The sequence below is a fragment of the Sorex araneus genome, chromosome 11 (assembly GCF_027595985.1).
Source record: "Sorex araneus isolate mSorAra2 chromosome 11, mSorAra2.pri, whole genome shotgun sequence".
NCBI lineage: Eukaryota > Metazoa > Chordata > Mammalia > Eulipotyphla > Soricidae > Sorex > Sorex araneus.
This window is the reverse complement of record NC_073312.1, coordinates 32,703,547-32,717,528: the sequence shown is the minus strand read 5'-3', so window position 1 is coordinate 32,717,528 and position 13,982 is coordinate 32,703,547. Positions and strand designations below refer to the sequence as shown.

At 40.2% G+C, this 13,982-nt stretch overlaps 1 protein-coding gene across 3 annotated transcripts in view; it reads left to right on the top strand.

Annotated features, from left to right (window-relative positions):
- The window catches only part of PLCE1 (phospholipase C epsilon 1), a 372,017-nt gene that overhangs the window by 303,091 nt on the left and 54,944 nt on the right, over positions 1-13,982 (top strand). For all 3 annotated transcript variants that reach the window (XM_055119418.1, XM_055119417.1, XM_055119416.1), the window contains exons 18-19: positions 11-127; positions 3,656-3,814. In XM_055119418.1, the coding sequence (XP_054975393.1) occupies positions 11-127; positions 3,656-3,814 (276 nt within the window). The remainder of the gene's footprint in view (positions 1-10; positions 128-3,655; positions 3,815-13,982) is intronic.

Below are 13,982 nucleotides of genomic sequence, written 5' to 3'. Positions count from 1 at the left end.
ACTCTTACAGGAAGTGGTTGAAGCCATTGATCGAAGTGCCTTCATCAACTCTGACCTGCCAATCATCATATCAATTGAGAACCACTGCTCATTGCCTCAGCAACGAAAAATGGCAGAAATTTTTAAGGTAAGCCCTTAGCAAAGAGGTAAGACAGTACCTTGGCCCTTGTCTTACAGCAGCTTTTGGGTTTTATCTCTGCAATTGGGCCTCCGCTGTGAAGTAGGTATAATTAGGGCTCTCAGACCTGAAAAATGGAGGTGCCCTGAGAGCTTGTGCTTTCTCTTGATCCATCCATCTTTTCAGCTGGAGTGATATGGCACTGCTCTGTGGTCCTCTGACACTTTCTAAGAAGCTTGCAGAAATAAGGCAACATCAACTCTCCACTGCTTCTGTTACCACAATTCAGGGATGCCAATATGTCATCTCTCAGTTTTATGTGGAAATACTAAAAATACCTCAGGACAAATAAGTCAAGTCTTCTGGCCCACGGTATTATGGATACAAGTGTCAAAGAGTTCAGACTGAAAGCAAGAGTTACTATGAGTAGTGTAGTTGCCATGTGCCCCTTATACAAAGGAACTACAGTGCAGACCTACTTCATGGCAACCTTGCTAAAGAAATGCATTGTTCCATTTACTTTATCCTTCCTTCAATGATGGGAGCATCTGTAGAACTGCGGCTGTCATTGAAAGAGAAAAGCTAAAAGAAATGCCCCCAAATACTACCCCACAAAATATTTCACTGTCATTGTATCACTGTCATCTCATTGCTCATAATTTGCTCAAGTGGGCACCAGTAACGTCTCCAGTGTGAGACTTGTTGTTACTGTCTTTTTTTAATCATCACAAAATAAATTTTATTGATTTATTTTTGGATAATTTTATTTACCATTCCTTTACATTTTGTTTGAGTAAGCCATATGAAATAAAGTTATCATACTGCTGCTAAGGAGGGCAGGCTTAGGGGTGGGAGGGATCCTGGATGAAGAGAAGGGGATGTTGGTGGTGGGATTTGTGTTGGAACATTGTATTCCTGAAGCAACTGTATTATTAGTAAACCACAGTGTCTTAATAAGAAAAACAAACAAACAAACTGCATATCGAATACGCTACGGGTAGCTTGCCAGGCTCTGCTGTGTGGGACAAAATGATTCACTTTTTTTCCCTTTATTTGTCAGCATTTGGAATAAAAATCTCTAAATACCTCTGATTACATATGCCCACCAGTCAAATATTATAGCGTGAATTTCACTTGCACGTTTGTTCACTTATGTATAAACTTTTTATATACATGACTTATTAACACATGCTGTATCTCAATTGCAACATGGAAAAATAGGTGAAAGGGAATAAAGACAGAAATAAATAATAATTTTGATGGGGGGGTGTTGTGGTTTGGGCCACACATGGCAGTGCTCAGGGTTACTCCTGGCTCTGCATTTAGGCATCACACCTGGCAGTCACGGAGAACCATATGGGATGCCAGGGATCATACCTAGATTAGCCATGTGCAAGGCAAGCCCTCTACACATTATACTATCACTTTGGCTCCAAGAACAATTTTTTAACCTCTCCATTTTTAATGATGAAGGGGTCTCATGCAATCCAGGTTTCATCCATGCAAGATAGGCATTTTGTCACTGGGTCATATTATTGACCCAAATAATATTATAATATTATTTATTATGCAAAAACCCTTTTGCATAGACTCTTTTGCATTTTTATTGAAAAGTAAGTCTATTTTTATTATCTAATTTTTAGTGATAGTAATAAAAAGAATTGAATATTATTATTTTTAAATGGTTTAGGTGCCTGGCTTTAAATTAGTTTATTGTATTATGTGACTGAAACCCAATCATGAACAACTTTGTAACTGTTTATTTCACAGTGATTCAATTAAAAGAATAATTTTGAATTATTTTTTTTAATTTTTAATAACTTATTATTTTTCTCTATGGTTTTAGCATTAATAGTCATTTGACTGATAAAAATACCTTATAGAGGCTGGAGAGGTTATACAGGGGTTAAGGCACTTAACTTCTAGTGTTGACCCCACTTTGATCCTTGGCACCACTTACAGTCTCTTAAAAGTACTGCCACAAATGATTCATGAGTATGCCCGAGCACTGCCACATGTAGTTCAGCCTTCCTTCCCATAAAAGAAACTTACAAAGACCCCTGTATCAGATAGAAAAGAATGTCATTAGCACCACTTACCAAACAGTGGCACTCATTTCTCAATCTCAATAACATGAAGTTTTTGTTAAAATTTGGCTACATGATTTTCATATTTCCTGATGTTTGGTGTTTTTAGAAGCTTCTTAAAAATATGATGCCCTTTTTTGTTTTCAACAAATGTGCTCAAGCCAAACAAAAAACTCTTTGGAAGATTTCTAACTGAGAAAATTTGCTTACAAGTTTCTGAGTATATTTATGAGAGCTTTATGTTAACACACATTGTTTTCTACAACAAAATCAATAGATATATTCTAGCCAGCTCTTTTATTAACTGTGGAAGCTAAATATGACAATTCAGGAGCCAGGTGCACATAGTGCTGAGGATTAAATCCAGGATCTTACACATGCCAGGAATGTGCTATACTACTTTCAGCCACATTCTTGACTAGCTGTCTGTTTTCAAATATTCTTTCCAGAACACAAATTTTGTCCAAAAAACCTCACACAGTATCAAAACATTTCTCTTTTCATATAGGGATGGATTAAATACAATTTTCTCTAGTAACAACAAGTATTGCAGCCCACAGTAAACCTAGAAAAAGACAAAAAAATTAGAACCTCTCACTCTCTCTCTCTGTGCTCCTCCTGCCCCAATAGCTCAGCAAAAAGAACAGTTGAAGCATAGTTTAAAGGGCTACTTTGCATGTGGGAACCCCAGTTTCCACATCTGCAGTGACATTGGGACTATGTATTGCCAAGGATGGATGGTACCTGAATTCCTACATGTGAAGCAGCTCTTTGAGCTACTGTCTTGCTTGTCTTTCTATAATTAAAAAATAGCTAGAAACTACCCACCTCCAAGTGGGATGCATGTTCCCTATTGGGTTTTTTGTTGTTGTTTTGGTTTGGTTTGGTTTAGGAGCCACACCCAGTGATGCTCAGGGATCACTCCTGAATGCTCAGGGGACATATGGGAATCTGGGGATTGAACTCTGCTCTGCTGCTTATAAGGCAAGTGCCTACCTGCTGTACTTTCTCCCAGTCCCTTGTTTTGAAAACCAATACTCAGAAAATCTTTAAGGATGCCGCTGCTGTTCTTTATATTGAGTGGTGGCTCATTCTCTCCTATCTTGCTTCTTTGCCTCACTCTCTATCAACTTTAAGTGCTCCCTCCTTTTGACTTCTCACCCACATTGGAATGAAGATTCTTTTACAAACAGTGTTGTCTAGTTTACCTAGCTTCTTTTCTTTACATCTGGAGACTGTTCCAGATTCTCATCCTGTCCTTCTAAACCCCTCCTACCTTTCGGGAAGAGACTGGGTGGCAGGAGGTGGAAGGGACAGAGGTAGGGAGGGAACAACTGCTTTTCTAGGTTCTCTCCCTTGAATTTTTACAAAAACTCATCTGGGTTCAAATATCTAGTAATTCAAATACAGACAAAAGCACCAATAATGTGTTTCTCTTTATTCTTTTCAGACTGTGTTTGGAGAGAAACTGGTGACTAAATTCTTGTTTGAGAGTGATTTCTCAGATGATCCCATGCTTCCCTCACCTGACCAACTTCGGAGGAAAGTGCTTCTTAAAAATAAGAAACTAAAAGCCCATCAGACACCTGTGGATATCTTAAAGCAGAAGGTACATCTTCTTTAGTTAAAGACGTTGTAATATATTATGTGCCCCCAGAACAACAAATTCCATGTCATACCAAACTCTCAGATGACCTTCTAGGTAATCAATTTCTAAAGACTGAGTTTCTAAGAATTGCATATTTGCTTTTCTGGATTTTCATTTAATAATAGCCCTATACATACACTTATCCTACTCTGCTAAAATTTTATTTTTGTGAAATTGACTTCCTATGTAGAATTTACCTATTCACTGTATCACTGTAATCCCATTGTCCATCGATTTGCTCAAGTGGGCACCACTAACATTTTCATTTGTCCTTGTCGCATGCTAGTGTAGCCCAGTGGTGTCTGCTTGCTTTAGAAACATGAAGAGCACATTGGTGTACAAATACATCATGGGTAGCTTGCCAGGCTCTGCCGTGTGAAAAATAAATAAATTAAGTAATAAATTAAAATTGAAATTAAAACAAAGAGGTCCACCTCCCCCCACCTCCTTGTACTTCCAGAAGCCTCGGCAAATACCAAATGCCCTGAACAAACACCATGACCTCTTAGCACCTGTATTGCAAGCCATAAAAATAAAGAATTTACCTATTACCTAACTTATTCTATGTTGAAGAATGCCTGGCTATGGTCACTAGCCCTATGCTCACAGTTGCCAGTCCCACTGTTGTTTTGGGGGAGCCTCCTTAGGGAGAACACTCAGACTGGAGTGGAGACTCCTGCGGTTAGTAGTGGGATCCCAAGAGTAGCTGCTCTGTGCTCCCAGTGCCAGAATAGATCACCGTGACATGAGAACCCTAAGGCACTCCCATATTTGCCTCCCCCATGCTCTGGGGGTATGGTGCCACCAGCAAGTCAACCTGTACCTGCGGGGCAAGTGCATCAGCAGCCTGACAGTGCCTTCAAGCTTCCTGATACCCCAAAATTGCTGCTGTGCCTTTGGCTGGACCCCAACAAGTTGGGACCAAGTTTACCAAAAAATTAAACAACCAGAAGTTAGGTATATGGGAGTCATGCCCACAAACCACCTCCAGCTCAGCTGTACAAATTCATTTATTGGCCTTATTTCCAAGACCCATAGATAAATATCAAAAGAGGGGAGGAACTCCAAATCAATGATAGTGAATTTTTTGTTGAGATATTGAATGTAATCAAAGTAAAGTGAAAGTAAATTGAAATTTACCAGTTACACATGCGGGATGGGGGGCTGGGGAGGTGGGGGGAAAGAGGGAGGTATACTGTGATTCTTGGTGGTGGAATATGTGCACTGGTGAAGGGATGGGTATTTGAGCATTGTATAACTGAGACTTAAACCTGAAACTTTTGTAACTTTCCACATGGTGATTCAATAAAAAAATAAAATTAAAAAAATATATATCAAAAGAGATCAAAAGCCACAGTTAAGTTAGGACCCATGCATGGCTGAACAGACAGGGATAAATCGGAGGGGGACAGGTTGGCCTGATAGCCTGCCCAAAGAGAACCCCTAGCAGTCACTTGCTTCCACAGTTCAAAATCGCCACCATACCCCTGGTCTAACTCCACTGTCTCAGACAGACCTCATCAAGATATAATCTGCTAAATATTCTGGCATTCAGGCTTTGTGACTGACATCTCCAGGGATGGGCTACTTCCCCTCGACCTCCCTGTACTTCCAGAAGCCTTGGCAAATACCGAATGCCCTGAACAAACACCATGACCTCTTAGCATCTGTATTGCAAACCATAATGCACAAAAGGAAAAGGAGAAAGAGAGCAAGAAGGAAAGTGCCTCCCATAAAGGGAGGCTGGGGATGTGAAGTGGGGGGTTAGGGGGTGGTGGTAGGGAAACAGGAGACTTTGGTGATGAGAAATGTACCCTGGTTGAGGGACAGGTGCTGGATCATTGTATGACTGAAACCCAATTATGAACAGCTTTGTAATGGTCTGTCTCATGGATATCCAACTAAAAAAAATTTTTAAATAATGTGGAGTTCATGCCCAATTCAATCAGCTTAATCAATGACTAAATAAATAGCAGTACTCCTACATTTAAAAAAAATTGTGTATATATATGTATATATATATGTACCCTTTGTCTTAAGTCATTAAGAAAAAAAATTCAAGTCAAATAAGTCAAGTGTCCAGTTTGACCTTGTCAAGTAGACAATTTGAAATAATCACTTCCTGGCAGTGCCAGGAATTGAACTTGGGGCTTCACACATGCAAGGCATGCACTACTAATGAGCCACCTTCCCAACCCCCAATTCCCAATATTCTAAGCATTCTAATTGCTAGAACTCAAAAGTAGGATCTGAGTTTAAAACCAAGTGATATGTAGTGTGATGTTGAGCGGTACGATGGGGGGAATTAGGTTTAGTCACTAATTCTAATGCTATCAGAAAGCAGCCCTGGGACACAGAGAAATAGTACAGCGAGTAAGGCACTTGCCTTGCATGTAGCTGAACTGGGTTTGATCCCCAGCATCCCATATGGTCCCCCCAAGCCTGCCAGGAATGATTACTGAGCGCAGATCTAAGAGTAACCTTTGAGCATCACCAGGTATGACCCAACCCCACCACCACCCCACCTCCGAACAATCTTTCTGGGTCTTCATTTCTTCATCTGTAAACTGTAAATGCTGAATAGTTCACTTTACTCTTTTCCCTTTCTTTCCCTGCCTTTGTTGTTGCTGCACTCTGGGGTAGGTTGAGGGGTGGGGAGGTTTTACCCTTTCCTTGAGGAACTATATCACTGTATCACTGTCATCCCATTGTTCATCGATTTGCTTGAGCGGGTGCCAGTAACATCTTCATTTGTCCCTGTCACAATGGCGTCTGCTCTCTCAAGGGACACAAAGAGCATGTTGCTTGAGGAACAGCAGATATTATATTTTTATTATGGCATTAGGGGCCCTAACAGCAGTGCCACCAGAATCAGACTCAATAATGCAGGGCAAATTCATAACTCACACCTATTAGATAAGTGCTGTACCACTTAGCTACATACCAAGTCCCCCCTAAAGTAATCAGCTTTAAAGGAGCCTTCTAAGACTCACAGCTCACAAAATCTTTCCCAAGATGAAACACAAGCTCTAAGTTCCATATTTCTTGCCTTTCTGGAACATAATTGCCTCTCTGAGAAGCACCTTGGAACTTCCTGTCCTCTGCATTTCTAGTAAGAACCAAGGATTTCCCAAACTTCCCTCCTCACCTACTGACCAGGTTTCCTCTGAGCTTGTTTATTAAACAAGCTTAAACTTGTTTTGCTGAAATGTTCCTTAAAGGGATATATAAATACTGTGTTAATCTCCTGTACATTCTCTTTCTTTCTTTTTCCTTTCTGTCAGGGATGACAGAGGGGGGTGGAGTTGGGCCACACTCAGTAATGTATAGAGGTTACACCTGGCTCTATGCTTGGGGGTCATTCCCAGCAGTGCTTAGGAGACCATGAGGTGCCATGATTGAATTGAGCTTCCCTGCATGTAAGGCAAGCAAGCACCTTAACCCCTGTGTTACCTCTTCAGCCACTCTCATACATTCTTAAGGTAATCTTAAATTTTCGATTGTGTTTAGTTACAAAGGATCTATTTTCAGACATATTATTTGTTGTATATAGTATATAACACAAATTATATACAAATAAAATATGCAAAAAATAGTCCTATCCTCATTGTCAAATAAATTAGCTAACTCAGCCAGACTTACTTTGATTTAAAAAAAAATAAAGAGGCTAACTTTGTGGGTTTTTTTTCTTTATTTAGGAGGGGTTTTTTTTGTTTGTTAGTTTTTTATTAGTGAATCACCATGAGGTACAACTACAAACTTATGAACTTTCTTGTTTGCATTTCAGTCATAAAATGATCATTTACCCGTCCCTCCACCAGTGCCCATTCTCCTCCATCATGTTCCCAGCATCCCTCCCACTCCATCCTCCACCACCCCACCCTGTTTCTGTGGCAGGGAGTTCCCTTTTGTTCTGTCTGCTTTTGGTTGTTGTGGTTTGAAATAGAGGTATTGAGTGGCCATCGTGTGTGGTCTTTAGTCTACTTTTGGCACACATCTTTCAACCCGAATGGGTCCTCCCAGTATCCTTTACTTGGTGTTCCCTTCTCTATCTGAGCTGCCTTATCCCCCAGCATGTGAGGCTGGTTTCCAAGCCTTGGAGAAGACCTCCTGGTCCTTATCTCTACTACTCTTTGGTGTTAGTCTCCCATTCTGTTACTTTATGTTCCACAGATGAGTGCAATCTTATATGTCAGTCCCTCTCTTTCTGACTCATTTCACTTAACATGGTACTTTCCATGTTGATCCACTTTTATGCAAATTTCATGACTTCATCTTTTCTAACAGCTGCATAGTATTCCAGTGTGTAAATGTACCAAAGTTTCTTTAACCAGTTATCTGTTCTTGGGCACGCTGGGTTTTTCCAGATTTTGGCTATTGTAAACAGTACTGCAATGTACATACAAGTGCAGATGTCATTTCTACTATAACTTTTTGCCTCTCTGGGATATATTCCCAGGAGTGGTATTGCTGGGTCAAATGGGAGCTCAGTTTCTAATTTTTTGAGAATTGCCCATACTGTTTTCCAAAAGGGCTGAACCAGTCGGCATTCCCACCAGCAGTGAAGGACAGTCCCTTTCTCTTCACATCCACACCAACACTGGTTGCTTTTGTTCTTTTGGATGTGGATCAGTCTCTGTGGTGTAAGATGGTATCTCATTGTTGTTTTGATCTGTACTTCCCTGATGATTAGTGATGAGGAGCATTTTTTCATGTGCCTTTTAGCCATTCATATTTCTTCTTTGAGAAAGTTTCTGTTCATTTCATCACCCCATTTTTTTTCTGATGGGGTTGCATGTTTCTTCTTGTAGAGTTCAACCAGTGCCTTGTATATCCTTGATATCAACCCCTTATCCGATACGTATTGGGTGAATATCCTTTCCCATTCTGTAGACTGTCTTTGTATTTTGGTCACTGTTTCTTTTGAGGTGCAAAAGCTTCTTATTTTAAGATAGTCCAATTTGTTTATCTCTGTTTCCACTTGCTTTGTGCTTTAATTCTTGCTTTGTGATATCATCCCATCTCACCTCTGAATTTTATTTCAAAAATGGACAGATAGAGAAATGAATGAGTAGAAGAGAGTGATGACAGATGTGTGTGTTTCTGTGTGTATGGAACAGGTAGACAAAGCATGGAGTCTTCAATGTGTGTGTTGTCTGGATGAAATATAATTCACCCCCTCTTTAATTTTTCATAATTGTCTCTCAGAAATTCTACATTCTTAATCTACTCTTTGAGGCCTTGGATAGTTTTTTTCCACCTCATCTTACCCGTCATAGTAGGACTGGTGATTGACAACAGAGTTATGCTTTTATTTTTTAAAGTCAGAGAAGACACTGGTGGTGGGCTTGGTATTGAAATATTATATGTCTATAACTCATATATCAATAACTTTGTAAATTGCAATTCTTTAATTTAAAAAATGGGGAAAAAATGGTAAGCAAAGTCAGAGAAGAGCAGTCATGAAAAGAAGGTGGAAGGGAGTACTTTCCAATCATGAATTGCCCTTAAGAGGCTTGTTTTTTAAGAGTATACAGAGATGTTAAAGGCCTTGAATCTAGAAATTGACTCCTTTAAAAATATTTGAACCTGGGCCTGGAGCCAGGTAGCACAGCAGGTAGGGCGTTTGCCTCACACTCAGCCAACCGGGTTCGATTCCCAGCATCCTATCTCATATGGTCCCTGAGCACCGCTAGGAGTAATTCCTGAGTGCAGAGCCAGGAGTAACCGCTGTGACCCAAAAAGTAAGAATTAAATAAATAAATAAACTTGATCCTTTATATCCTTTCAAGTCCTTGGACAACCTGGAGGTACACATTCCCCAAGTTGATGGGTGCGTGCAGCTCTGGACCAAGATTTGCAACATTAGCCATCTTCAGGGACCTGAGTGGGAAATACAAAGATGAGAAGCCAGCTGTTTATATGACATTTGGAAGTGGTGAGGATGGGTGGAGCATATGCGCCCTCATAAATGAACTGTTTTAATTAAATTATTTTAAAAGTACCACACCAGTAGAACACTCTGGTCTGAATGAAGTCAGCCTAGAAGGTCAACATCTAAGATCTCTGCTAGGTCAACTAGCTCCACACAATTTCACAACACATGTATCACCACACCACACCCAGTACCCAAATTGCAAGATCTCTCCACCGCAGTTCATTGAGCCTCCTCTACCCTTTTATCCCACTTCTTATACTCCCTCTTTTCCCCTTCCATTCCTCCCCACCCCAGTTCATAACTTCTGTTCTGCAATAGAGTCCAAGAACTTGTTTTGGTTTGCCCAAAAGGAGAGAGAGAGAGAAAGAGAAAGACACAGAGAGAAAGAGAGATAGAGAGAGAGTGAAAGAGAGGTAGAGCCTTTGCCATGGAGGCAGACTGGAGGGTGGGGGAATGGAGGGTTAGGGTTAGGGAGGGATATATATCCTTTCTGTGAGTGAGGTTGTTGGGTATTTGTCTTTCTCCTTCTGACTTATTTCGCTTAGGATGTTCCATCAATGTTGTGTGTACAACACATCTTCTTTATCTACTCATCTAGGGTTGAGTACTTGGGTTGTTTCTTTATCTCCGCTCTTCTATAAACAATGCTTCAATCGGTACCTTCTCAGAGTAGTTTTTGTGTTCTAGAGATAGATACCTAGGAGTAAGATTATTAAATCCTATAATAAGTATTTCTGTTTTTAGTAATTTGAGAAATCTCCATAGTGTTTTTCTGCTGTTTTCTTTATCTAAAAATGACTGGCCTATAAGTTTCAAAGAAGCATGGGGGTGCAGGATTCAAGCGTTCGGTGGCGGAAAATTGTTCCCTGGCCAGCCCATGGGAACAGATGGACCAAGGACCAGAGGAATGGGGAAACGGAGAAATAGGGTCCCAGGTTGGTTGGTAGTCAGTTTCTCTCTCTTTCCCAGCATTGTCCCATCTCTCCCCGTAATTTCTCCTCTTTCTCCAACATAGTAATTTCTCCTCTTTCTCCAACATAGTAATTTCTCCTCTTTCTCCATCATAGTTCTCCTCTCTTCTCTTTAGAGCATAGTAATTTCTCTTATTTCCCCATCATAGTTCAGTCTCTCCCCTTAGAGCATAGTTATATAGAAATCATGAAGGGTGGGGGTACACATAGGTGGGGTTGAACCTACCTATGAACCTATGTGTATAATATATTGTCATAATAACAAACAGATGGAAAGCCACTCCTTCAGGGAAAATTCTAGATTAACTCAAGGACAGAATATCATCTGAGGGTTCAGCACTCTAGATTACTAGATCTGTTCAAGGCTGAGATTCCATCTAGGGTATATTTCTTTCTCCTTTCCTCAGCTAATAATACATTTAAGCAATCATAGTAAATTTACTTCTTACTAATACTTCTAGTCATTTTTATGGACACAGTAAGAGAAAGGTTGGATCTTCCTGGAGACGTTTTGCTATATATCCCAGACTATAGTGCTCAGACAAGGTTAGTTTTTCCTAACCCCAGCAGGGTCCTTGTTCAATTACTTCTTTTTGGGTCATGACAGAGTTTGTTCCATGACCGTGCTCTTAACTTATTACACTTATGGTGTTTAGCTTGTCTCCTTTCAATGCCAGGTAGTTTACAGCTTGCCCTGGGCCCATCCTTGTCCCTCCCTGGGATCCTCCTTTTGGGGGTGTTAGGAAGTAAAGGCAACTGGGGCTTAAGTCAGGTAAATATGACAGATGCCCAGAAATAAATATTATTTGGAGTCAATTAACTCCCATGTTATAAAAGCATAGCATTAACTCTCTGCCTATGTCTATACAAAAAGGACATTGCTAAACCATGCAAAGAACTTGAAGGAAAGAGAAAAACAATATAGAATTATTAGGGGCTGATGGAATTGACTGTGCCTCAGGGGCACTGTTATGGGAGTAACCCAATAAACCTAAGCTCCCTGCGGGAGGGCCAAGGACAAACTAATGTTATCCAACACTGGCCCTTCTATCTGTCAAGCAGATACAGTTCCCCGTGCATACCTTCAGTAGTCTTCAGGCTATATATCTATGTTCTCATTGCTATTGCCCTGTCCATGCTATACAGTCATTTGCAATTACTTATGCACTCTCCATTCTACTAATGAATAAATGGTGTCACTGCAGAAGTCTTTTTTATATTGGGCCCAAATCTTCCTCCCTGTGCCTCCTATTCTTTGGCACTACTTCTTCACCCTGCAGCTGCACAGACTAATTCCATATCTAGAAATCCAGCATGTCTCTCCCCACCAGCTTTTCTTTTCTCCAAGAAAAACATTCTTGTATCAACTGTTCCTCACAGGTATGTTACTCATAGTCTGCTTATTCATTTTCTATTAATAATACTTTGGGTATTCTTAGACTTGTTGATGTTATTGAATTCATCGATCTTAAAATGTAATTTTCAGAACTAAGTCAGTACCCCAGATTGGATCTGACAGTGCGCCCATCAGCTCTCTTAATCCAGCTATATATACCTGTCCATGGAGCCAATGGCTGTTATACTTTGAAATAATAATCATTTTGTACACAGACTCAGGTTGAATTGTGGAATAGAGAAAGAGTTTAGAAGTTTTCACAGGGGCTACTCTGATGCCTAGTCTGCCTATTTTTCCAGACTTATCATTAATTTTAATATTCTATGTTCAGGAAGTATCAGATTTATCTCTGTTCAGCTTTCCTTTCATGGCTTTGAAATGTTACTTATTTCATGTGTGTGACTGTGTGAGTTTTGGCATCCATCATCTAATGAGTTTTTCACAGTTTTTCCAAAGGTGTCCTCATTCCCAACGTCCCTGAAACAGATACCATGGAGAGCCTAGGGCCATTCTTACAGAAAATTCCTGGACCAAAAAAAAAAAGAAAAAGAAAATTCCTGGAGTTTAGGAGATTATTGGTCCTGTCTAGTATTGACTCTTTTTTTCTGGTATTCCCACATTTCTTCCAAGTCTGTTGCTACTTCTCTATTCATAGATTAGAAAATAGGGGTCTAGTCATCTGCACTAATTTTTCAAAGACAACCAGCTCATAGTCCTAGCCAAGATTCTCAGGTTGTAAGGGAAAGATCTTTTATGAGGTGATACAAAAATTAAAATGTATTGATAAGAATCACTAGAACAATGGGGGGATGGAGCAATAGCACAGCGGGTAGGGTGTTTGCCTTGCACGCAGCCGACCCTGGTTCGATTCCCAGCATCCCATATGGTCCCCTGAGCACTGCCAGGAGTAATTCCTGAGTGCAAAGCCAGGAGTAACCCTTGTGCATTGCCAGGTGTGACCCAAAAAGCAAAAAAAAATCACTAGAACAATTTTAAAAACATACATTCTTAGGTACCAAATCTTACCAACTTAATCATAATTTCCAGATGGAAGGCCTGAAAATGTGTTTATTTCAAAATAGTTCTGAGCAGGCGGTAGGGTGTTTACCTTGCACACGGCTGACCCAAGTTCAATCCCCAGCATCCCATATGGTCCCCCAAGCACTGCCAGGAGTAATTTTTGAGTGTAGAGCCAGGAGTAACCCCTGAGCATCACTGGGTATGATCCAAAAAGAAAAAAAATAGTTCTGACCATCCTGGAACCTTGGAAACATTACTAATCTAATATTTCCCACAGAGTCCAAAGATATTGCTGTTAGAGAGAAGTGGGTTCTTAGTAAAGTTATGAAACATTTCCTATTATCTTTTTCTATTTTATATGTTCTCATGGTCAACTAAATATTAATATGTTTAGAAATCTTATCAGATTTTACCTTGACTCTCCCAAGTGTGTAATTTCCACAATTGACCTCTTCCTCCTTTTGGAGAATTAATACAATATAATCCCATTTCTAGATTTCTTTTTTTTATCTTTTTGGGTCACACTCAGTGATGCTCAGGAGTTACTCCTGACTCTGCACTCAGGAATTACTCCTGACATGCTCAGAAGACTATAAGGGATGCTGGGGATTGAACCCAGGTTGGCCACATGCAAGGCAAACACCCCATCCACTGTACTCTCGCTCTGGCCCCCATTTCTAAATTTCTAAGACCACATTTATTCACTCCCCTGCCACCCCCTAGGATTTCTCACAGAGAGCTTATAACTGTATCTAAAAATTCTTTCAGTTATCTGGCAAGTTGCAGGTTTGGAACTGGTATCTA